This window comes from Thermobia domestica, chromosome 3 (genome assembly GCF_964235325.1).
Source record: "Thermobia domestica chromosome 3, izTheDome1.hap1.1, whole genome shotgun sequence".
Taxonomy (NCBI): domain Eukaryota; kingdom Metazoa; phylum Arthropoda; class Insecta; order Zygentoma; family Lepismatidae; genus Thermobia; species Thermobia domestica.
This window is the reverse complement of record NC_137456.1, coordinates 262,771,482-262,798,178: the sequence shown is the minus strand read 5'-3', so window position 1 is coordinate 262,798,178 and position 26,697 is coordinate 262,771,482. Positions and strand designations below refer to the sequence as shown.

At 34.7% G+C, this 26,697-nt stretch overlaps 1 protein-coding gene across 1 annotated transcript in view; it reads right to left on the bottom strand.

Moving 5' to 3' along the window:
- Positions 1 to 26,697, bottom strand: part of LOC145681037 (relaxin receptor 2-like) — a 262,579-nt gene that overhangs the window by 58,159 nt on the left and 177,723 nt on the right. The window contains exons 9-10 of the mRNA XM_081752359.1: positions 25,269 to 25,336; positions 21,260 to 21,421 (exon numbers count right to left, since the gene is read on the bottom strand). Of these exons, the coding sequence (XP_081608485.1) occupies positions 21,260 to 21,421; positions 25,269 to 25,336 (230 nt within the window). The remainder of the gene's footprint in view (positions 1 to 21,259; positions 21,422 to 25,268; positions 25,337 to 26,697) is intronic.

The window sequence follows — 26,697 nt, the reverse complement described above, 5'->3', positions numbered from 1 at the left end:
CTCTCTCTCTCTTTTTGGCCAACATTGCTAAACATATCATCATCATAGCTACTCTGCCATTATTGGCAGATCACTTGCTACAACTGAGAAGCTTCGATGTACGGTAGTCCTTAGCTAGTCTCTTCGCCTTGACGTAGTTATTTTCAGTTTTAATACCTACCTTCTCCTAGTCTCCTTCTTTCCCTCCCTCTTTCCTTCCACCATACCCTCTAGCACGTTCCTCATAATACAATTACTTCTCAGCCAACATCTTAACCAGTTCCTCTTCCTGCTCTTAATAATATCTAAATTTTTTTTCCCTACTGCTATTATTTGTAACACCTTCTAATTCGTTTTCTGTTCAACCTAAATAAGTTTGTTCAATACAAAGATTAACCAATCGTGGTAGAACAGGAAAAAGCAACCTGACGCCTTTAAGGTGTAAAAATAATTTTGCAATTCATGCTATCTCAATAATCTGTGCCGTCTGGATTGCCTTTCTTGCGTCTCAGGGGTAACCTCCCCAGTTTGGGAACAAGTGGAGTGTTGGATCTCTTTTAAGAAATAAGATTACGAAACGTTGTGATTTATCTGAGAAGTAGTAAAGCATGGACACATTTTTTTTTTAAATAAAGGACACCGCCTATGTTGTACACTATCATCATACTTACACGAAGGTAAATTATATTACATTTAGAAACATACGTTGTATTTCCGAAACTATTGGCGCATTGTAGAATTTATTACCCCTTATATCCAGAGTAAAATTTACCTATGAAAAGCATAAGATTTCTTAAAATAAAGACTTGCAAGACTCTTGCAAGCAAGATCAAGTCTCAAACCAAGACTGGTTGTGCAAGACCAGGACCAAGGCTAAGAATTCCAGTGCAAGACCAAGACCAAGACTGGAGGTCCAAGACCAAGATCAAAACCACCTGGGTCTTGGTCTTGGTCTAGCATTTGCTCATCAGTAAAGATAAGGATGGTAACTAAAGTTATTCTTGGGATGTTTAATTAATTGCAAAAAAAAAAAGAAAAGAAAGAAAAAGAAAGAAAGAAAAAGAAAAAACCGCTTATCTCTATTATAATTTTTACTTTATAGTGATCAACGTTAGAACTGGATGTGGTTGATTTCTGTCATTTTCAGTTTGAATAGAAAGTGAAGAGTGAATGTGAGAACTTTCCTTAGAAAACAAAAACGATTCTTAAACAAACAAAATAAAAAAAACTCACTAACTTTTTTATATAGTTTTTGATCTATGTAGATCAAAACTGAGACTGAAAGTTGTAGTAAATTTATATCATTTCCGATTTTAGTACATTGTTAAAGATAGAGATGAAAGGTCTTGGGACGCTGGATTAATTGCAAGAAACCATTTCTCGCTATATGTTACTGTCTTTGCTCTATAGTAATCAATGTTAAACCGAAAATAGCTAATTTCTACCTCGTTCGTTAATGAATATGATTTATCCATAAGTAGTTTCGAAATAATTATTTTAGCTATCGATTCCAGGAGACGTAATTCAATAATTCACTTGCATTTAGTCATTCGCGTGTGAAGCAAAAGTCGTATAAGCGTACGAACTAATATTACAATATTGTAAATCCTACATGGGTGATCCTGATAAATCGACGTGTGTTTGTCATATTTGGTTGCATTAGGTAGTAATCCTGTGGAAAGAGAACGTTGGAGTATTGAAAGTCTTTTTATCGTGTTATATGAATAGTTTTCGTTATGTTGAGAAAGTGGTATCGGTATACCTTGATATTGAAAACAAGAAAATATCAAAACTATCCAAATACTGAAAACTATCGAATAATCGAGATCGAAAAATCCCGACATTTAAAACTATCGATCAATACATCGAAATATTGCAAGTCCTACGCACTACCTTGTTCACCAAATGTGCGCGTGATAGCCAATAGGCTAGCGGGAAGAGCTGTGCCCAAACTCATGAAATCGGCACTCACGAGTTCGAAACTCAAGCTCATTCGACTTCAACTTCACGAAGTAAGAGTGAGGTTGAGGAAGCGTGTGATTAGAATGATATGAGCGTGAGGTTGAGTGAGCGTGAGGTCAGATTGGTGATGTGAGCGTGAGGTCAAGCTAATGATGTGAGCGTGAGGTCAAACCGGTGAGATGAGCGTGAGGTCGAGTGAGCATGAGGTCGAAATGAGTTTGCGAGGGTGAGATTGAGTGAGGTTAGGTCAAAGTGGTCACCTCTGGTTACTACACACAATAACTCTTGAATGAAATTGAATTTTCATAAGCTATTTTCCGCAATAGATATTTAAAGTCGTTATTTTGGCCAGTACCTTTTTTGTAATACGAGTGGTTGACTACTTATAGCAGGAAAAGTTTTCAAGTAAGTAATATACTGGTAAATATTTCAGAAAAAAAAAACATGCTCTGAAACGATTTTAAAAACATTTTTGCAACATTTGGCAATGTGTATTGTTAGGGAAAATCAGACCCAGCTGCATATAAATCTGAAAGTTTTCAAGTAAAAGTTTGCTTTCTTATAGCTGAAATCCAAGATGGCAGTTAAAATAGCTGTCGTTTTTTTATGTTTTTTTTAAATAGTAGCTATAAATATTACAGTGTGATAAATCATTTTCTTGATTTTCGGGGATCAAGAAGTTTATTTGGGACATTCGAACTACAATTCAAACACCGGAAGTGAATGGCGGACTGTTAAAAGTTTAAGGTACTCATTGCTCAAGACGAGATGAATGTTGAAAAAATATATTAACAATATTGATGGGTACTTTAACAACAAATTAAATAGATCGAAAGAAAAAAGTGTGATTTCACAATATAAACTTATCTTCCATAATATTGTAAAGAATACTCGAAACAGAAAAACTTCCAAGCTGAAACATAAATTTTATATCAAAATATTTTATGTTTATAAACCGAAGAATACCACAGTAGATTAAAGAAGATGTTCTTAATGTTGAACAAACACCGTTTTGCCTGGGTTTTGCCTGGGTTCTCCAGTTTCCTCCCATTTTCTTCATTCTACCATTTCATTTATTCACATTACGGTCATCTCCAATAGTTTCCTACAAGTCATAACTGTGGGATATAAATCTGAAAGATTTAATTTTCATTCAAAATAATCCTGAAATAATCAAGTCAGAGAGAGAACGACGTGAAAGTCGCGAAGTCAGTTCCGTTGGCTAAGTGATTAAGCGGTTGAAATATATAGCAGTTTAGCGTTCGAATCTTACAGTTGGAAAGCATTCCTTATAAAGTGGAAATGTCACTATGATCAACAACCCACAAACGTCCTTACAAAATTCATGTGTGTCCAATTCTCAAACATTTGTTACTCAAAGTATATAATCATTTAATAGTTTATTTTCCTGTAACAAAATAGATAAATAAACTAACTTTTAGGTCCACGTTTTAGATCTCACACCATAATATATCTTCCTCCTACACTACGCAGGAATGCCCAAAAGGGCTGTAACGCAAATCCTATCACTAAAATTTTAGTTTGGTTGAAAGAAAATAGTCCAAACTAATGAGAAACTTCAAAATATGCAAACCGTTATGAGTTGGGGATTATGTACTGTAGGTGAAACCATTCAGTTTCTTACCATTATCTTACAAGTGAATAACGATCACTGTTTGAGGGGAACATGACGGGAGAATTTATAGCGTGATTAGTGGGTCAAGAGGGGTTGAATACACATGTATAATTCAAACATGATAGCTTCATGTTGACTATAAAAAGTGCAACTATAAATAGTATGAGATTGAACATTCTTTATATTGTGTGTGTATTAGATACTATAAAACACTTCATGTGAACTGGTTTCCGTTCCTCTTATTGTGCTCGAAGCTCATTCGGAGAAATGTGCCTTTCCTGGTTCTCATTACCATAGATCAAAGTAAGACTTCATCAAAGGATAATGAACATATTTGAAATTGTTTCTATTTCTTTTATTGTAACTGAAACCTTTGTTATGCGTTACTCGTACAAATGAAAAGCGGATGTTATGAAGGAGAACATGAACGACGTTCAATAAATAGGCTTGAATGGAGCAAATGTATTTCTAGAATATTCCACATTAAAAGAGAAATAAATAAAAAAAATCGATTTCTACCTTTTTAAATCGGCGTCATAGACTACGTTGATGGCATCCATGTCTTAGTTCACTCAATATACCATGTAACGTGCCCGTTACAAGTCACAGGAAAAAAAAAAAAAGAAGAAATTATAAAAATAAAAAATGTAAAATCTTCGATAAGAAAAATGGTAAAATTACTATTAACGTATTTAATATTATGTGTTACAGCAAGAGACATAAGCTTATACAAAAGAATCATCTGCGAATTTTTTTTTTTTTTAATTAAGAGAGAAAGAATTAAATGTAAAAATAACGTTTGTGAGAAGATTTCCTTTGCCTTTCGTAACCGAGAAATATCAAGGTCTTGGCTTATGCGCTGGTCGTTGACTGCGCATGGTCACGGCTTTGCGGCCGCAAGTAGCTGGCCTCGGCTAGCTGACTTGGGCTGTGTAGTATGAACGGGTAACATCTGGAAGGATTAAGCTGTTCGAATGGATTACGAATCTAAATGGACGTTTCGTGTTGGTACACGTTTCTTGTATTGAAGTCTTCGTTTGTAGAAGAGTGTGTTATAGAAGGAAATAAGAATATCCATTACAAGTGAGGATTATGATTATAGTGATATTTCATTTTCTGCAATATTTAGTGTATTTGCATATTTTTGAAAAATTAGTGAAAATAGTGTTGCTTGGAAATTCGATAAAAGTGTTGGAAGGGAGGCTTGGTTTAGTTCTCTCTGCTTCTATTAGCAAGCAAATTGCAGAAATGTGTATGAGTAATAGTCAGAATCACGTAATTATAATTGTGTCTATATTTTTTTCTCGATTTCGTGAATGTGGGAAATTGTGGATCTACGTCCCATTTTCTCAATTGAGTTTTTTAATTGAATTGAGATCATTTAAATTGAGTCCTGAGCATAACCTCACGTTACAGTGGAATATTCTTGTTTTGATAAGAGAGTCCGAAACGATTGAGGGCAGAGAAACTACAGAAAGTTGAGGTAAAAACGTGGATTTTCAGAGGTGAGTTAATTTTCAATTTTTCTATTAGATTGTCTGTCTACGTCTTTATGTGTATTCTGTGGGTTGTCTTGTTGGCTCCATTTGGTTAGGTTTTCAGTGGAATAATTATCGCGAATAAGCTCGGCAAATCCAGGGGAACAAAGGTGGAGGGATTTGTACCCGAAACCTATGAAATGTGCTATTCATCCTATGTTCATTACAGGTCTGAAATTCATGTTTCTGATTCAAAGAGTAAAATCCGAAAGGCTTATTAATGCTGTTTTTGAATTCTGAAGAATTGATAGTAAAATTTGATTCTTTTTTCTTTAAAAAAAGAAAACTTCGTTTGACTTGTTCGTACTGTTTGGAGTATGTTTGACCGGTTTGTGTTTCAGATGTTTCGATGTTGCAACGCATTCAATTGAGTATAGCAAAGTTGTTTGCAGTTGTTTTTCGTCGGGAATTTTCTATTTTCAAACTAAATTGCGACAAATTAATAAAAATAATTTCTTTTTATGATAAGAATTTATGAAACTTTTTCTTCGGTTTGAGAGAAAGGGAAATCTTCACTCGATTAAAGGTACGAATTTATTTCTTATTTTTAAAGAAAGGAATATATTAGTACTAGACAAGAGAGGTCCTGGACTGGCCTTGAGTATTCATATTGGAGTTAAATGTGAGAGGTCCTTGACTGGCCTCGAATATTTGCGTCAAACTTCAGAGGTTCCTGACTTGACTGGAGAATTTGCTTTATTATTCAATTTGAAGATTTACGATTCAGCGAACAATTCTTTGGAATTATATTAATTTATTTTTTCTTTTCTCAAACTGAGAAATAAAAAAAATTATTATTGAATCCAGATTTTGACTTGGCAGCGAGAAGACAAATTAATTATTGTAATTTATTTGTAATAAACATTTATTCTTGCATTGGTTGTGTTGTTATTTGTTTATATATATATATATTTACTGTTAATTTAAGAACTATCACTCCTCTGGATTTCCGAATTGAAACAACAGCCTGAGCTATCCGGATGCTTGCTCGTGTAAAGCCCCTTCTGAGGCCAGGCTGGATTGGTTTTTCCCACCTTGTCCGCTAGGCTACGGATGGGGGCGTTACAAATTTGAACACAGCCCAAGTCCTTAAATAAAATTTTTTTGGGTTTGTATTGTAAGTATTTCAAGTCCGCTATTAATTTTGTTGTTGTAAGTATTTCAAGTCCGTTGGTTATTACTTTTGATATACTTATTAAACTCATAATTATTTTTGGAATTTCGCATTTGCTTTTGCATTTCAGAATTAAATTCGATTGCTAATTGAAACTTATTGTTCATTTATAAATTACTAGTATCTTTGATAAATTAAATTAAGGTGAAGCAAGGTATTATTAGGATTATTTCCATTTGGTCAAAAAAAAAAGTCTGGGTCGCAGTAGTGTTCGTAGTTAGTATTGTATTTTGTATGTATTATAATTATATTATTTATGTTTTATTTATACTTGTATTGTTCTATAATATTACTTATGTGTGATACGATGGAGTATGTCAGTATTGATATTCCGGAGCAATATTCCGAATTGATAACGGTAGATAGAACCGGCAATTTTGAAACAGATACTAGATCTGATTTTGGACAGTTGAATATGTCACTGACTCCGCCAACTCAAGGGAGTTTTCATATTAGACAACCATCTATGAGAGCTAATAATTTAGAATGTGAAGGTAGTTCGCAGTCACCTGCGGATGAATATAATTTCAGTAGATTTGTTAATATTGGGAGTTTGGACGAATCGTTTCGAGATCAGAGGCAAGTCACTTTTAATGAGCCTTTAATGAGTTCTGGTTCAAATAATGATGGGAATTCGATAAATTTTGGAAATTCAGGTCCTGATAAGAATGAGGTTCCTTCTAGGTACTTGAATCTTAGAGATTATTACCGAAGGGTTTCTCAAATTAGAAATTCCACTCCCAAGACTTCGTTACATCCGCGGTATGGTGCTCCACCTAGGAGAACTCAGATGGGTAAAAATGTATTAACAGGGTTGCCAACTTTGCATAGTACTAATGAATCTTCAAATGTTGAGCATAATCTCCTGATGAAGTATACATTTAAAAGAACTAGTGATTTTCTAGAGTCAAAATTTAAGGAATTTAAAACAACTGATGGCAGTAATAGTTTGCTAGTTTTTGAAATATTAGCCAAAATTGAGGAAACACTAATGGATACAAGCTACTCTTTGAGTATGATTCTTTCTGTTCTTGTCGGGAAATGTGAAGGTTCATTATTAAAAGAAATTTTGTTAGCATTAAATCATCAAATAGCTTGGAATGAGTTAAAATCTAGGCTTGTTAAGAATTTTATTACGCCTGTTGCATTACATTCACTTATTTCTGATAGAATTTATAGACGTCAACGCCTCACTGAATCAGTTACTCAGTATGTAAGATCTATAGTAATTGCCATGAATGTATTAAATTTTATGGATAATGAGTCAGACATGGTAAATATCATTGTATGTGGCATGAATCCAAACAATAGATATAAAATGCTGAATTATTACATTCCAGCTACCCGATCCGAGTTAATGGATATTGCTGATAAGCATGAATTAAACTTTCGAAATCAATTGGAATATAATAAGGAAATGGGTTTTTCTCGGAAAAAGACTAATTTAGTAATGTTAAATCCTGATCAAAGTTTTAAAAATAGAGAATTTCCAGTGGGTGATAAAAATTTTTCTTTGAATAAAGGATTAAATAATTCTTACCCTACTAATGTAAAGGATCGTTGGAAAGTAGAATCTCAGGTTCATAGAAAAAACAAGATTCTGAATGAACGGTCTGATCAATTCAAAGCACCTAATGCTTCAGTTAACACAATTCCTAGTGAATTGGATAATACCGTCGCTTCATTTGTGGTTGGTAAAATACATAATTATTTAACAGACATTTGTGTGGATGGAGGTTCAAGTTTTAACATCGTTCGACTGGACTTAGTGCGGTTTTGTGGATTGGAGAAATTTATTAGATTGACTCCTGAAAAGGTGGTGAATGCTCCGTCCGGGTTAAATTTTTCAACAAACCGGGAGATAGTATTGACTTTGAATCTCTCAGGTCATTTTGAGAGAATATCATTTAAGATAGTGGAACAGTTGCCTTGCATGTGTCTTCTGGGAACGCCTTTCTTACGATCGACAAACTCAGTTATAGATTATGCTAGAAACTGTTTGATTCTACGCGGTGGAAAGAAACGGGTTAGGTTAAATTATAAGAAGGTGATTCAACATAACAAACATCTTAGGGGATTTAAATCTGGTGATGAGTCTGGCCAAAGGGATGAAATGATAACTGATCATCACTCTACTAAACATGATGTTTCTTCTGTTTCGAACTTTATGGTATCAATTTTTATTTGTGAAGATGGATTTAATTTTCGGAAAAAAGATGCGAGTATTCAGTGTGATTTGGATTATTTAGATTTTGAATCCAAATTATTAGAAATTCCAGCGCCTAGTGCTATCCAGCTGAATCATCTGAGATCTATGATTGATTCAGAAGTTGGAGACTTTCGAAAAATCGAATATTCCATTGAATCCATGTGGAAGGATGGAAGTCGTACGAATTTTGGGAAAACACTGGGTGGTGCGATTGAAAGGTCCGAAGTTACAAATCCAGTTGGGACTCAGTATAATAATTCATCTTCAGAGGGCAGTTGTGTCTCAGTTATTGATAATTTTCATGGAAATCAGAGTGGTGCAAATGAAATATCCGAAATTAACTTGGAGAATTCGGGACAGTGCATTGCGAATTCTCGGTTAATGGACAAATTAGGAAATAGTAGTTCAAAAGAAAATTCGAGTCAACCTTTAGTTGTCGATTTAACATCTGCAGTTCTTAATGTTGAACTTGGTCAGAGTGAACATTCGGCGAGCAATGCTAGGTTGCCAGATAAGGATCAAGATAGTGTTGTGAAACCCGATGCAAATACTAGTGGAAAGAAAAGCAAGCGTAGGAATCGTAGGAAGAAAGGATTAAAGAATAAAACTTTAGTGGTAACTCCGGATACTAACTTAGCTGAAAAGAAAGTGGAGCTTAGTCATAGCAGTGGTCCAGTGAATAAAGTGGATAAACTGAATTCTTTAGATGGTAGCAGCGGCTCTGAAGTTTCAGATATTGATATAGATCAAGCTGAAAACTTTCACAAGTTGATTCAGAGAAATAAAAAGTTTGTTTCGGACGAGCCTCGTACATCCGATAGTTTACATGATCAGACTACCATGCAGGTGAAAAATCCGGAATGCACACAGTTGAAAAACCAAAATGATAATCGGGATTCTTGGAGATTCAATGAACCAGAGGTGATCTCTTTCATTGATTCTATAAAGGTTAAATATAAAGACGTGATATCAGATAGAGTAGGGTGTATAAAAAACTTTATTGGTAGATTGTTATATATGTTGTTTATATATGTTTGTTTAAAATTTGTGTCTTATAATCTTTTTGTATTCCGTAGCTTGCCAAGAAGAAGACGTCGAAAAATTCTTGGTTTGAGAATTTTTCTTTTCCAGGGCGGCGAGTTTGTAACGTGCCCGTTACAAGTCACAGGAAAAAAAAAGAAGAAATTATAAAAATAAAAAATGTAAAATCTTCGATAAGAAAAATGGTAAAATTACTATTAACGTATTTAATATTATGTGTTACAGCAAGAGACATAAGCTTATACAAAAGAATCATCTGCGAATTTTTTTTTAATTAAGAGAGAAAGAATTAAATGTAAAAATAACGTTTGTGAGAAGATTTCCTTTGCCTTTCGTAACCGAGAAATATCAAGGTCTTGGCTTATGCGCTGGTCGTTGACTGCGCATGGTCACGGCTTTGCGGCCGCAAGTAGCTGGCCTCGGCTAGCTGACTTGGGCTGTGTAGTATGAACGGGTAACATCTGGAAGGATTAAGCTGTTCGAATGGATTACGAATCTAAATGGACGTTTCGTGTTGGTTCACGTTTCTTGTATTGAAGTCTTCGTTTGTAGAAGAGTGTGTTATAGAAGGAAATAAGAATATCCATTACAAGTGAGGATTATGATTATAGTGATATTTCATTTTCTGCAATATTTAGTGTATTTGCATATTTTTGAAAAATTAGTGAAAATAGTGTTGCTTGGAAATTCGATAAAAGTGTTGGAAGGGAGGCTTGGTTTAGTTCTCTCTGCTTCTATTAGCAAGCAAATTGCAGAAATGTGTATGAGTAATAGTCAGAATCACGTAATTATAATTGTGTCTATATTTTTTTCTCGATTTCGTGAATGTGGGAAATTGTGGATCTACGTCCCATTTTCTCAATTGAGTTTTTTAATTGAATTGAGATCATTTAAATTGAGTCCTGAGCATAACCTCACGTTACAGTGGAATATTCTTGTTTTGATAAGAGAGTCCGAAACGATTGAGGGCAGAGAAACTACAGAAAGTTGAGGTAAAAACGTGGATTTTCAGAGGTGAGTTAATTTTCAATTTTTCTATTAGATTGTCTGTCTACGTCTTTATGTGTATTCTGTGGGTTGTCTTGTTGGCTCCATTTGGTTAGGTTTTCAGTGGAATAATTATCGCGAATAAGCTCGGCAAATCCAGGGGAACAAAGGTGGAGGGATTTGTACCCGAAACCTATGAAATGTGCTATTCATCCTATGTTCATTACAGGTCTGAAATTCATGTTTCTGATTCAAAGAGTAAAATCCGAAAGGCTTATTAATGCTGTTTTTGAATTCTGAAGAATTGATAGTAAAATTTGATTCTTTTTTCTTTAAAAAAAGAAAACTTCGTTTGACTTGTTCGTACTGTTTGGAGTATGTTTGACCGGTTTGTGTTTCAGATGTTTCGATGTTGCAACGCATTCAATTGAGTATAGCAAAGTTGTTTGCAGTTGTTTTTCGTCGGGAATTTTCTATTTTCAAACTAAATTGCGACAAATTAATAAAAATAATTTCTTTTTATGATAAGAATTTATGAAACTTTTTCTTCAGTTTGAGAGAAAGGGAAATCTTCACTCGATTAAAGGTACGAATTTATTTCTTATTTTTAAAGAAAGGAATATATTAGTACTAGACAAGAGAGGTCCTGGACTGGCCTTGAGAATTCATATTGGAGTTAAATGTGAGAGGTCCTTGACTGGCCTCGAATATTTGCGTCAAACTTCAGAGGTTCCTGACTTGACTGGAGAATTTGCTTTATTATTCAATTTGAAGATTTACGATTCAGCGAACAATTCTTTGGAATTATATTAATTTATTTTTTCTTTTCTCAAACTGAGAAATAAAAAAAATTATTATTGAATCCAGATTTTGACTTGGCAGCGAGAAGACAAATTAATTATTGTAATTTATTTGTAATAAACATTTATTCTTGAATTGGTTGTGTTGTTATTTGTTTATATATATATATATTTACTGTTAATTTAAGAACTATCACTCCTCTGGATTTCCGAATTGAAACAACAGCCTGAGCTATCCGGATGCTTGCTCGTGTAAAGCCCCTTCTGAGGCCAGGCTGGATTGGTTTTTCCCACCTTGTCCGCTAAGCTACGGATGGGGGCGTTACAACCAGTAAGTGACATTAAATTATATAGTTCTTTAGGAGACGGTAGTTTATTATTATTATTATTATTATTATTATTATTATTATTATTATTATTATTATTATTGTGAACTGAAAAAAAATAGACCAACACATAAGAGTATGATTGCTTAAGTGCCATATTCAAATATTTAAATTCGTCTACCAAAGTGATTTCTGTTCCTTTAAGTTTTTGGCTAGTTTTCACAACCGCATTGACTGCATGCTGAGATACCATTATTATACTAACCGCAAGGAGTCGTGAAGCTTGACCTATATCTACAGATTTCACCATCGAATAGAACCCGAGTGTGTGTTCGAGGTGTCAGCCCCATTCATGAAATTTTGGCAGTGTCATTTTCCGTACTTTTACGGAGATATCTCCAATGTACAGTGCTGCCGAATTATCGCTAAGTTTAGCCCTGTTAATTTTCGAAGCTATTGTTGTTGTTGTTGTTTTATACTTTCGCTCTTAATATCGATAATATTTAATTCATATAATTGTTACCGTTCGTTTTATAGTTCTTCAACTGCTATTTTTTCCTTCTTCATCATATCTTCAATATTTGGCAACATTGTTTGTGGACTTTTGCTGTTTGCGTCCTCAGTTATGCGTTCGGTCGACAGTTCCATGAAAAAAGTCAAATTCTAGAATATATCATGTGTGAAGTAAATTATTTCTATGATCGGTGCAGAGCTCAGGGTTTGAGTCGTTTAGTCACTTTCTTTATGTAAATAACCAACGGGTGTAATTTCGTGTCCCAATTGTGATACCATGGCCCGCACTCGTATAGGATCAGTTAAACTTTAGCACAATTAGAGTTTGATGATAACAGGAAAGATATCTTTTTAAGTACGAGTATGATGACCGATTGATCCCCTTAATTTTTTTTTTTTTTTTTTTTTTTGGGATACATACGAGGTTCAAAGGGAATTTTCTTACTTTGGTTTTTAGACATAATTGGTTTATTTGATATCTCCGAGAAGAGCAGCTACTGCCCTTCTCTAGCGCTGTAACTGGTTTATAGACCGAATAGGGTTAATATAAATAATTTAAACTACAGAACTGGCAAGATTAAGAGTAGCCAGCTATTCTACTCCGCAGCTTCTAAAGAACATTTTGCAAAGCGCTGAAGCTTGTAGGGTGAGTTTAAAACAAAGCTGAGACAGGAAAGAGGGGAAGCAGGAGATAATTTCGTGATAGGATAACTTTCTACCAGAGTATATAATGTATGTGATCGGACAAGAAAAAATGTAATATTATTTTTAATGCATTCTTTAATATACCGATTTTAAATACAATGAACCCTGGTATACGAGCAATTCGATTTTGGAACAAATTCTGTGAACATTTCTTCCCCTCATTTTACAGTATATTGGGATACGAATGTACACATACTCTTAAATCGAGAACTCGACGCACCTAGTAGTTCTTCTGCGCGTCTCTCGTGAATAATATCTGTCCGAGTTCTGAGCTCAAAATGAAGTGAAATGAAATCTCTCAGTTTAACGTCTCATATTTATGTTCTTAAGGCTAAGGGAGACGGATGATTAAGTCAAGTGAATGAACTGGTAGAATAAGGTTGTGGAAGGAAACGGGAGTGACCCGAGCAAACTCATGGACTAGATGTTGTCCAGCACAAACTTACTTGATCGGGGATCGAACTAGGAACCCCACGAACCAGAGGTAAGCGCTCTACCATTAAGCCACTGTATCCCACCTTCTATGTTCAAAATCTACATTCTTACATTTTTGTGATTTTACCACTACTACTATTTAAGGTAATGATATTTATATGTTTTTTAAAATGATAATGTTATTTTAACTTTATATTGTTCATCACAGAAAATCACAAATACATAAAAAATTCATACAGTGCCATGTTTTTGTGGTAGAACAGATTATTTCTATTTTTGTTAATCTCGATTGGAAAACTAATTTCAGTTTACAAATGTATAAAGTTTGTAACCGTAGGACCCATTGTAGTGGAATCTTGAATGAAAAGTACCGTATCAAGTACCAGTATTTCGATTTTATTTTATTTTATTCTTTTAGTGCAACGTCCCTTTCAGCAGAGACAGTATATGAGATGTGGACCTAAAGCTTAACGTGTCGTCCGAACCTTACGAGCTCTCGCCGACAATCGAACCCGGGTCTCTAACACTAGAGGCGCGTACGTTAACCGCTTAGCCAAAAGAAGTTATAATACCATCAGTATATGTATTTCCCCTTTAAGCGCTCCTTCAACTACACACTCGGGTGCACATGCCACGTTTTTCCACAACAGCGGCCCTGGTTTCACGATTAATAATTAAAATATGAGATAAAGATAAAAAAATTATGTAGGTAAGTAACAAAATGAACGTTGGTAAGAACCGTGTAAAAACAAACTAATGTTTCGTAGGGTTTCAAATTACAAAGGTACAGGGATGATCAGCGATTGAAATAATGTTGTTGAGAGAGTTGAGTTAATTTTGAGTTTAGTGTTTTGTTTAACAGTGAGGTTACATGAGACATGGACCTATTAATTAACGTGGAATCCAAACCACATGAGCTCCCACCCGGAATTGAACCCGGGTCTTTCACGCCAAAGTTGAGTACGCTAATCGCTTAGCCACAAAGGAGCTTGTGGTTTAGAGACTCACATTGGCTTCCGATGTTTAATTTCTGTTAATTGCGACTTTCAATTTAATTCAGGTAAATCTTCAATTGTCACAATGATTCTAAATAATCGTTTCCTTCATATTCAGTCTACTCGTGTTCTGCCTAATGACCTAAAGCACTTTTTAGGACCTCATTTTATCTTTAGGAATTTCTCTTCTAACTAATCTTCACAATCAATGATATTTATATTTCAGTCTAATTTAATAGCAATTATTTCCCTGGCCAATGCAGTAGTTCTCAAGACCATCTGATTTTACTAATTTTACGACGTACCTTTAATTGCCTTTTAAACTATAAGTGAGATTTAATTTTTACCATTGGTAAGGCTGCGAGCACAGGCTTTTCTCCAATCGAGGTATTTCATTTGAAGTATGTTAGAAAAATATACGAATATATTGATATATATCATTGTTAAACTACTAATTAAGGAACATAATTTGAAACTCGAGTAGTTTATTAAAAAAATTATAGATTGGTTTGATCTGTCAAAAGTTAGATATTCTTACTATTATGGAATAATACAATGTTTCTTCGATGTACTTTCCAAATCTATTCTATTAATTTTGACAATTCTTTATAATTGGAGAGTCCATTTTGCACAAGGGTAAAATACCTCGTCTTATAATGCTTGAGCTGCTTTATAAATAACAACTGAGCTGATTTATATATCACCTCTCTGTGCTTATATTGTTATTTCTTGTTTAGGTGGTAGGCAGAGATCAATAGATGAACCATAAAGCGAAATAAATAGTATTATTTCAATTTATATAACTATGTAACTATTTTTCTTATTATTTCCAGTTTTGTACGTTAAAATGTTAACGGTACGTGCACGTGTGTGTACGTTAAAATGTTACTTTATTTTTTTACACATTTTTTCACCCCTCAAAAAGTAGTTCCACATTTTAACGGGGACAGCTATATGTCCTCAACTATGTAGCCTAACGAGTTAACGGCAAGTGTGAAACCTGAAGAGTCAAGTTTCCTACAAAAAAAGAAAAAGAAAACTGCCAGACTCCATAATCTATAAAGTATTATTATTGAAAATTATAACTTTTCATTAAAATAACTTTTCCTATACATACAGTTATTTATGTACAAGATATGAAAACATAGTTATCGTATCGGATAGTTGGAAAGATTAGAAAGAATATACAATATAGCCTATATTGTGCTTTCACTTGTCGAATAATGTCAAACATCCCTGTGGCGGATTTTCTCGGTTTCACCACGTTTACTCCTTGTTCTAATTTGTTCATGAATAAATCGCGGACGTGGTAACGCAAGTGATCAGAATAGTACTAACTGCACATCTCCTGATGAGCACAGGATAATTTCCTTTGGCACAATGACATATGAAGTTAGCACAAGGATGCACGCACAGGCGCAGGAGGTACCGGTCATCTGCTGAAGTGTTAGAGAACTAGTCTCGAAACATTTTGATACCACCTCGTATATATACGTATACTTATATAAAGAGGGTGAATAACTTTTCTTCATACATCCTTTTAATATTTAAACTAATAAACAGAAAACTGAACTATTGTATCATGCAAATATTGACAGGGAGACATTGTTTGGGATATTTTATAATACCACAGGGTTAACAATGTGGCCAAACTCTACATAAAGTTGTATTTTTCAAATAGTACTAAGTCAGGTTATTACATATTGTTAACCTTGTGTACTATCAAATTTATCGAGGATTATCATACTTACGTGTAAATGGAAAACATACAGTACTACACTTATTATGCAGTGTTGCAAACTACGGACGCTATAGTATAACAAACATAGAGAGACAATACAATTTTAGAAAAATCCTACAACAGTAATAACTCAAGTGAGACAGATGAAGTTATTTACATCCTAACGTCGGGAACTACTGTCATCATACACCATATTTCGAACAAGAAGAAACAAAATTATAAAGAATTCAAAATTTGACATTTTTCAAAGGACTTCATTTCAAGAAAGTGAGTAGCTAAATACCAGATCAAATTACGTAAATGGTTTCTAATAGACACGAAAATAAAAATATAGCAATTTGATATATCAAACCATTCAGGATATTTTTTACATGTAAATCCGATATATTGCTTAAAGTGGCGTATTTGTGGGGACGTTTGAAAAATAATTTTTTATTCACTATGCTTCTATAATACTAGAAATATACTTGCTGTTAAGTGTAATTTTAACAATTTTTTAAAATAATTTTAAGTACTATTTCCAACGTTAAAAGTTTTACCATATCACAAGAATAGTTCTGCATATCAAGTTGCTGCAAAGACCATTATATAAAGGCAATCAAGAAAGTTCTGTCGCTTTTGTGAAGGTCTCTGTTCAATTTGCCCTCACACCCTGAGCTCAATGCAAATACAGGTAAGACGAAGGTTAGTTTTTGTGGTGTGGGTATATCCAACATATTACCTCTTTGTGGCAGTTCAGTTACAAAGTGAACTTGCCTAAGGACAGAGTGACCATGAAACCTACACAGAGCGTCATAAGGGTGTGCATGCTGTACAAGTCCAAACAAGGGTCAAACGGCGCTGCAGCGGGGCGGAAGATATGCCAGGCCTTTAGTGACGGTGTCCTGCGTACGCAGACAGTGCAGCGGTGATTTAAAAAGTTTAAGGACGATGACGAAACATTCGAAGACGCATAACGTTCTGGAAGACCAACACATGTACAAAATTAAGATCTTCAGGCAGCAATTGAGGAGAACAGTGGCCAGATATGTAAGGAACTGAGATTACAAGTCAGTGTGAGTGGAGAAACCATTCGGCAACACCTCTACCAACTTGAGAAGTACTACAAGGTAGAAAGATGAGTCCCCACATGATTGTCTCCGAGGCCAGAAAGAAAAGTGAGCGGATACATGTTTTTACTTGCTGTTTCGTCTGAGGAAGGAGCATTTCTAGACAAAGTGTTGATATGTGATGAGAAGTGGGTCCTGTATGAAGCTTCACGGCGCTCTCATCATTGGTTAGCATTACATGAACAAAAACATCCGAAGCCAGCACTGCACCAGAAAAAGGTCCTCCTGTGTGTTTGGTTTACTACTTGTGGTATCCTCCATTGGGAACTACTACCAGTGGGTTAGAGCTTCAATGCAACTGTGTACTTTCGGCTGTTGAATCCCGTTCAAAAGAAAAGAGAACTCTGAAGCCAGCACTTCTGAATCGCAAAGGGGTCGTCCTGTTACAGGACAACGTTAAGCTCCATGTGGATAGGATGACCTGGAACACCATTCTATGCCACGGGCGGGAAACTCTATTGCATCTACTTTTCTCCCCGGACATTGCACCGTCTGATTATCGCCTGTTCCATTTCTTGGACAATCATAGTAGAGGACGCCAGTACAAATCCCAAGTAGAGGTGCAAATGCACTTGATACCTTCTTCGCTTCACGGTCTACCAAGTTCCACCTCGGTGGAATCTATGACTTTCCACAACGTTGCAAAGTCGTCGATGCTGACGGGGATTATTCTTTATCTTCCAGGTAATCTTACGTGACAAATCGAAGTTCGAATGTAGTGGGTGAAACAGAGACAGAATTTCCTTGGTTGCCTTTGTAATCTTCACGTACTCCGAGAACAATCTATATACTTAAATGAGATAGTTATATAAGCAGTTTTTTGAAATAAAGGCTTTTGAAAGTTCTAAATTTTCAATTTCTTATAGTTTTGCTGATATTCATTCAAAATCCGTCATATCATGATTAAAGTATTCAATACTAAAGTACTTTGGATATGCATTGCTCCGCCTGTCTCTGTTCCGTTATTGCAGCTGTAGAATCTATCAAATTTTCAATGTTTATCATACTGCAGTGTCAAACTGTAGTTTAGATTATAACACTATTTTGCAAGTGTGTATTGTATGTTTCCTTTCTACATCTGATTTGTAATCTGCAATAACTAGTCGCAGTGCCGTTAAAAATAGAACTTCAAGTTGAGTTGGCAACATTGTAACTTTGAGATATCATGGGATATGCCAAATAATGTTCCCATGCCGATATTTGTATAGTGCAAAAGCTTTAGTGCTTTTTGTCTATGAATTACAAGTTACAAGAGCGTACCAAGTTAAATGCTCCACGCTATATATATAACCTAGCCATCTTCACATACCAACAAACTAACATTTAGGACTTTTCCTGTTAGTTGCACCGCAAAACCTAAGACCTCACAAAATTTCATGGTCTTGCGGCTGCTGGACGTATATAAACATTTTTCAGTATGGAAGTAGTCTCATTTCAAATATACGGGGTTGAATTTTAGAAACCCCATAGAACCTCCTAAACACATTTTTTGATATATATTATTTACTATTTGTTTGCATGTTCATTTATAAAACCTACCAGTATGCCTAGTTTTGAGTTTGTATTCCAATTAGGAATATCTAACCTTTTAAGATTCTCATTGAAATATAGCACGGTCAAGGATAATTTTTCCTTCTCATCTTAGTCCCCCCAGGGATAGACACATTCCCTTTTGGTACTTTTTCTCACGACGTTTTCTCAAGAAGTTACAAACATTACATATTTCATCACTATAATACTAGTAGATGTTCCTAATAACTGTATGGTATAGAAGGTGCCTCATTTTTTAATTAATCATAAAAATTCTCTAATGTTGGAAATTATTATTTTTGGTGATTTACTTATATCAAGAATATATATATATATATATATATATATATATATATATATATATATATATATATATATATATATATATAGCTATCAAGAACCTAAAAGCATACTGTGTTTCATGTTTCTAATCAGATTCCAATTACCTAAAGAGTTTATGTAAAAATAGAAGAATAAACGCTTACTTAAATAACATGGGGACTTTTGTCATCACTTTTTGGTTCTTGAGAACGTAAAAAAAATAACTTTTAACTCTTTTTTTTAAAAAAAAATATTTCTAAGCTGTAAGCATATAAAATTTGAGATTTTAATGTCAAGGGGAAGTACATTTGATTTTATGTCACTGACAAGGGACGTATGGGGACCGTCACAGCTAGATATTTATGAAAATTGGCGCAATGACTAATTGTGAATCGTTAATCATCGTGGTGACAGTCACTCGATGCGGAAATGCCTTGTTCACCCGCTACGTATAATACATATACCAAACAGTGACTGGATGGGGTTGTGCAGAATAACAGCCCTAAAACGCCGGGAAAAGGCAGAAAATGAAAAATGTGTGCAGGTAACCTGATACCTACCGGAGGGAAACATGTGAGCAAGAACATGGCAGTTGTGACAAGCGGTATTGTCATCCCAACATAAACTTATAATTTTACAAACAAACCGTATGCTATTTTATGTCATGAAAACAACTGTCATAAAACGTGAAACAAAATAAGTAAAAGGTGGGTTATCAGCGTTGCCAAATAAGGAAGATGAGAGCCTTTAAATTTGAGATATTATCGGATTCGTACAGGAAAATGAACAAATGTACAACAACAAGACTCCAGAAGAAACACATGTACAGTAGGGAGTAAACTACAGCATGCACAACATCTAGTGACTAACGATCTTGATACAGGATTCACCCAAAACGGGCACACGTTAGAGTAGCCGTAGAGAGAGGAAGTCCCATGTCACATAATGCGGAAAGGTGAATAGCATATCTTCTTGTAGCGCCGCAATTACAATGGGGTTTGGAATTGATATATCGAACCGTCCCCGAGAGCTATAAAAAGAACTGACTTGGAGTTGTAACACTACATAAAATCCTGCATTCCTTCCAAACTACAGAAACGACGTCCTAGCACCTGAAAAGAGTACAGACAAGCTGTGGCACGAAATCTATGACAAGAAGTAACGTCAGAATCGATTCTCAAAGATTAATGACCTGTGATAGGAGTCAGTCGAGATTATAAGAAACGTTAGTATATGAGACAACGATGAAGACAATACACATTGCATTCAGGTTACCAGTAATATACAGGCGCATAATATTTTAACATAATACACCAATATATACAACATAAAGAAACATAGATAGTATGGCAAAATAGTATGTTTCTCAACCTAGCCGCACACTCGATATGAAGTGTCAAGCCCGGTAGACACAGGATACTGTGTATGCTGTAATTTACGCCATACTGTGCTTTTGTTCCTTCTGGAGTCTTGTTGTTGTACATTTGTTCGTTTCTCTGTACAGATCCCATAATTTCTCAACTTTAAAGCCATATATCTCTCTTACTTGGCAACCCTGATAACCCACATTTTGCTTATTTTCATTCACATGATATGCCAATTGTTTTAATGCCATAAAATGGTATACGTTCCACTAAAAAAAAAAACAACATAAATTTGAGTTAAAATGGCAACAGTGCTTGTATGTTACTACTGCCGTGTTCTTGGTCACATGTCCCCTCCCCTAGGTATCAGATTAACTGCATACATCTTTCATTTTCTGCCTTTTCCCGGCGTATTCGGCACAGCCTCTCCAGGTCACTGTTTATTATATGTATTATACGTGGCGGGTAAACAATGCACTTCCGCACCGAGTGACTTATCACTACGATGATTAGCGATCCACAATTAGTCAATTTTCATAAATATCTAACAGTCACGGTTCGCATAGTTCCTTCTGTGTCAGTTCATATAGCTTTACATGTTAAAGATATTTGAGCTGAGATAAGTGTCTAGTCGATACTAAAATCTTAATTTAATTCTCTACAATAATTCATAATGTGCGTCAAATTTTTACCACTTGGTCAATATTCAATTTCAAGTTACCATATGAGCTATAAATAGAAAAGTGATGATAGTGACCGACAAATAATATCGCAAATATCTTTCTTTCCTTTCTCAGAAAATGCAATACTGGACCAAGTAATTTTAGCGCATATTCATTAATTTTCTCTCCTCTCCTATCATGTTCAGTGAATAAGAAGTAAGTTGATACCTACCAGCCAAGTTCCGTATGAATAGACTGAGAATTCTGTTGTCGTCCCTAGCAACAAATCTCCCCCAAAGAACGAGGCTGTTTCCAAGGCACGTCAGCAACGCCATTACCCACACCGTGACTCGAAGGACAGGTCGCACTAGAAGATGCTCTACGGAAGACAAGCCTGTGGAACAAAAGGCACAAAGTAAACATGCAGAGTAATAATAAAGAGTCATCTAAAAGTTATGTAACCAGACAATTATAAGTAATCAATTTGCATATTGCTAATGATAAAGACATTCCGAGAATAAATTTATCTCAAATGTGTCCTATTGTTTGAATTAGTTGTTATTTTACGCAATATGTAATTTTACGCAATCAATATGTAATTTTACGCACTGTTTGCAGTGGTATGACGCTTGCCTTCTAAAGTATCATAGTTATGTAGACAATGAGTGATAAGAAATTGGATGTTTTTCTGTGGAAATAGTTATGTTTTCCTTTATAATATTATAACACTTTAGAAATGTGACATCCAACTTTATACTTCTGAGATACAGACATTATAGTTTAATGTTTCTGATTAACATTTTAAAATACATTACACTTGTAAGACGTAAAGTTAAATCAGATTGTAGCAAAAGACATTTCGATTTAGAAAGAATTAAATAACTGTTTTTTTTTTAATTTGTCATAATCACATAATCGGTACAAAAATCATTTTCATATAAAGAAATATGTTAAAACAGAACGTGCATTTTATATTTTCTCGGTATATTTTCTTTTTTAAATTTGAAACCATTTCATGACACTTTCGGAAGTTTCATAATAGGATTACTGAGATGTTTGTTGTAATATACAGTATCATATATATGAGACCTCTTCATTTTTTACACCAAATCTAATTGAATTAAACACTTTCAATTTGATTGAAAATTTAAATTTATAAATTTATATTATTCAATAAAATTTTATAATCTGTTCTTCCATGTGCTAACATATGCACCCATATATAATTTAAACTAAGTTTTTAAAAAATAATAAACTGTTCTATTTCTGCTCTGTTTTCTATTTAAACCCGAGATTCCAGTGAAGATTTCTGGCAGTAATTTACGAATCTTAACCCATAAAGTCGTTTCCACTGTTTATTATATCTTCAACTATCGATAGTTTATGTAGTAATATTTCAGCACTTTAAAATATATCCTCAAGATCTCTTCTATCGACTCATACTTTTTTTTTAATATTGGCTTATGCTGCACTTACCACATTCACTATTGAACCTTACGCTCCCGGCGATTTTAATCCTAATTTGATATGTGGTAATATTTTAATCTTGTTTGCAATAATAAAAATACATTTTTTAATGTAAGTTATCTCTTTTACCTCTCACTCGATTCTCTCATGTAAGAAATATATATTACGGTGGTCCAGCATAGAATGGTAAAAAAAAAAGAAAAAAATCTGATCTGATCTAAACGCATAGTTGCCAATTTTGATCCATGTGGTCTAAATATACTGAATGGAAAATTTCATCGCAGTAAAAAAAAAATATTTAGAAGTCGCTCAAAACCTTCAATTGTGTTCCATACCTGTTATCAAATATTTTAAAATATTGAACGTATTCGCATTTAAGCGGTGATGGACCTTTTCGTTGTTTTGTGCAATGCTTGTGAATTTCATCCAAAAACAACATTTAAAGTGGCCAGGATTTCGTAATAGGGGAAGAAGGGGTCCATGACGTGAAATAACTCCGTTACAACAATATAAATTTTTAACTTAAACCCTGATTCCTCCACACAAAGCTGCTCATAAGAAAGAGTAACCAAACGCTTCCTGTAGCTTTTTATTTTTAACGCCGATTCTTCTTTTTCTCGTTTCTTTTTGTTTAATCCTTCCTTAATTTTCCATTTTTTGGTTTCGAAGGGGGGGTCCATACCCCCGTCCTCTTGGCTATGTGCCTGAAATGGCATTTCTAGTGTAGGCATAAATATAAGACACATAAGTCCACGATGGAAGAGAAATGGAGTTATATTTATGATTGGTTTCGTCTAAAATACGGATAAATTTCACCTAATTAATTATGAACCTCCCACAATTTTGGAGAACATATTAGAGGTACAAATATTCCACTGTTTCAACGATTCCAAGAGTTTTGACAAAACCTTAAGCATTATAATTTTAAGGCGCTGAAAGACGAACGCCTTTCCGTGTCATATATACGAACACTGAAAAATGAAGTGGTTGTGTTTCTACAAAACTATCTTGTACATAAGGAAGATTATAACTATGTTCCCCGTGATGACAATAAAGAGCTTTCCCTGTTGATACTTGGTGAATTTCCAAAGGAGTGCCTTTTCAAGTGACTAGGTGCTTACCATATGGCTCGTTGGATGGGAAAGGTAATATGCTGCTTCAAGATATAAATTTTCCGCAAAATGTTTAAGCTTACAGTCAAAGAGGAAAAAAATCTGCGGGAAGTGTGTTTATTTGCAAGTCTCATATACTTGAAAGCATGGATTTCGTGTCCCAACACATGTGATGCCCCCGTCAACGACTTACCTCTTTTCAAGCAGACCAAACAATACGCCATAGTGAATAAATCTGTGTCTGAATCTGCAATGAAGAAGTTTCAAACTCACTTGTGGTATCCTGACCCAGAGTTAGTTCCACTCTCACTGTTCTCTGAGAAGTTGTCTTTCGAGGACAAGCAGAATATTATAAATCGTCTTAAGGCTTGTGAAGAAAATTGGAGTTCAAGAGGTATAAAACTCACAGACTGCCACGGCTTAAAAGCAAAGAATCTTCATAATTTGATTAATTCAGCCTCTCTTTGCGCCTTACGTTCTCTTAGAGTTGACATCAATTCCATGTTCCAATGTGATCCCGAGTACAGGAGTAACTCGGACAAATTCTAAAAGGAGAAACGAATGGTCGAGTCACTTAAGGTTATCAACGATGCTGCTGAACATTCAGTGGCCCTTACGTCCAATTTCAATGAGTCAATCACAGAGAAAGAAAGTGAAATGTAGAGTCTAATTCAGGTTGTTGAGGACCACAGAAAGCGTGTTTCAGACGCTCGAAAGAGCACTTTGAAAAATTACCAACTTCGTTAATAACATTATTTTTTCGGTTTAAAATGAACAGCAACTGCGTATTTAGAGGTATCTCACTTATTTTGAAACCAATAAATGGGAATTATGGAAATGGCTATTTGCAAGTTTAGTAATAATAATAAATAATTAATTTTGTAGGGCAAACAGTACAATTTACTTTATAAAGATTGAATTTTTAAACCTCCAATGTTTCTCTTATACGGCATAATTATATGCATCCTATGCCACAACTTCGTGTGGCTTGAACGACCACTAAATATTATCCAATTGAGTTGATTTTTTGCAGTGAAATATACTTGTAGGAAAGGACTATGCGCAATTAAATTCGCAAAAAAAAATTTTCGACCACCCTAATATATATACCGGTATATATTACCTAAACTAATAGCTTACTTATAACTGAAACAATTGTGAAAGACACATAATAGCAATTCAATTTTCAATGCAAAACATCGAGAGGAAATCAAGAACATAATATGCAAGATGAATGAAAAATCCAAGTTATTACTCGAAAACGGAAGAGCTGTCGAACCATCTGAGTTCAGCATTGAATATCAAGATAGGGGTCCTATGTTTCAGGATAGTCTCGTTCATGGTTGCCATGTTGGATTGTAAAATTTTCCGAAAGAAAATAGGATCATCCAAAGTGTCAAATATACTTATTTTGCTGAATTCATTTATGTTGTCATTCTTTTTTTTTTCATTTGGGAGTAACATTTAAAAAAATCTTGCCACATAATTCAAACCTAATTACTTTTGATCGCTGAGCTTTCACCAAATGGTCGCAAATGAAACCCATATATTTTTATATATTTCCTAGATAGTAGAGGTTCAGTTAAGAATAATTTGGTTAAATAACTATTTCGTATTCCACGAAGAGCTTGTATAACATCCTAGTAAAAATGCGTAACTTACCATCTGAATGTGGACGGCATTTTGGCACACCAGGAGCATATGTACAGTAATAAAACTTTTTAAAATACCTATAAGACAAAATGAAAATTTATTAGTACATGCTAATAGATGTTAATCTACCAGAAATGTTATCAGCATTTTACTTTACAAAATGGCAGACCCGGGCTCGATTCTTGGTTGGAGCATTCGGCCGAAAATGTGTAAAAGGCTTGAAAATGTGTTTTTTCAAGCCAGCCACCCTGAATTAGATTTTCCTGGGTTTTTCCTCATTCATACCAGGCAAATGGCAAGGTGGTACCTAAATTATAGGTCCCAGGTCGCTTCCTTCCTTCACCAATCCTTTCTCCGGATCGTGTGCTTGCCGAGGGACGTAATTCCTCAAACGTTATGGGCTAAATGGTCATAGATGCCGAAAGCCCAGAAATCTAAATTCTAAAATGGCAGTCCAGTTTACCTTCGCAAATTAATTAGTAATGTCTAGTAACGTTATCTCGCGGTAACACTCGATTTTGCGAACGAAATGCATGAAAACAGACGTGAATGATACATCGGTGTCAATGTTTTTCTTAACTATAATTCATACTGTTTGAAATAGAAAATGTAACGTTTGGAATTTTTCACTTTAGTTATCAATGAATGTTACAGGAAACTACTTGAATGAATTAACATCTTTCGCCAGAAAGCCTATGCGCTGAGGAAATAGTGTTGTTTTTCATAGTAAAGTTACTTCACGGTAGCATAATCAGTTCAGTCGTGCTGTTGAAAAACATATCCAAACCTGTTCCCTGTGTTACTAAATCTCTTAACTAAAAACGTCCAACGTGTTTAACAAATTTAAATTACAAATTTGTATAGTAAACACGTATTAGAAGTATTAAGATTTTTTTTTTTTTTTTGCATGCCTCCAGCGATATTTTCCTGATATTTCAAACTCTATTTAGCGATGAAGTTGACAAGTGTTCCATTTTATTATTCTACTTATGCATATTTCTGGACATTACTGGAATTTATGGGCTTAAGCTCATCATTATCCGCGGAAACGTAAGGAAGGAAGGAAGCGGCCTGGGACTTGAATGTTCCATCCCGCTATTTGTCTGGTGTGAATACGGAAAACCCAGGAAAGACCTCACGTAGGATGGCTTGCGTGCTAGTTGTTAAGCCATTTTGACCGAGTATCCGACCAGGGACCATAATTTATAATTACCTAGAGCTTATTTTGCTACTCTGTAATTATCTTGTATGAGTTCCAGAGATGCTACCACCAAGTTGTTCAATCAGGATATGACCATTGCAGGAGGTCCGAGCTTTCTGTGTACTAAAATCGAACCATTCTTCCATGCTATGAAAGCTTTACTAAATCTCCACCCATTCATCCATACGTAAGTGCATATTATTATTATTATTATTATTATTATTATTATTATTATTA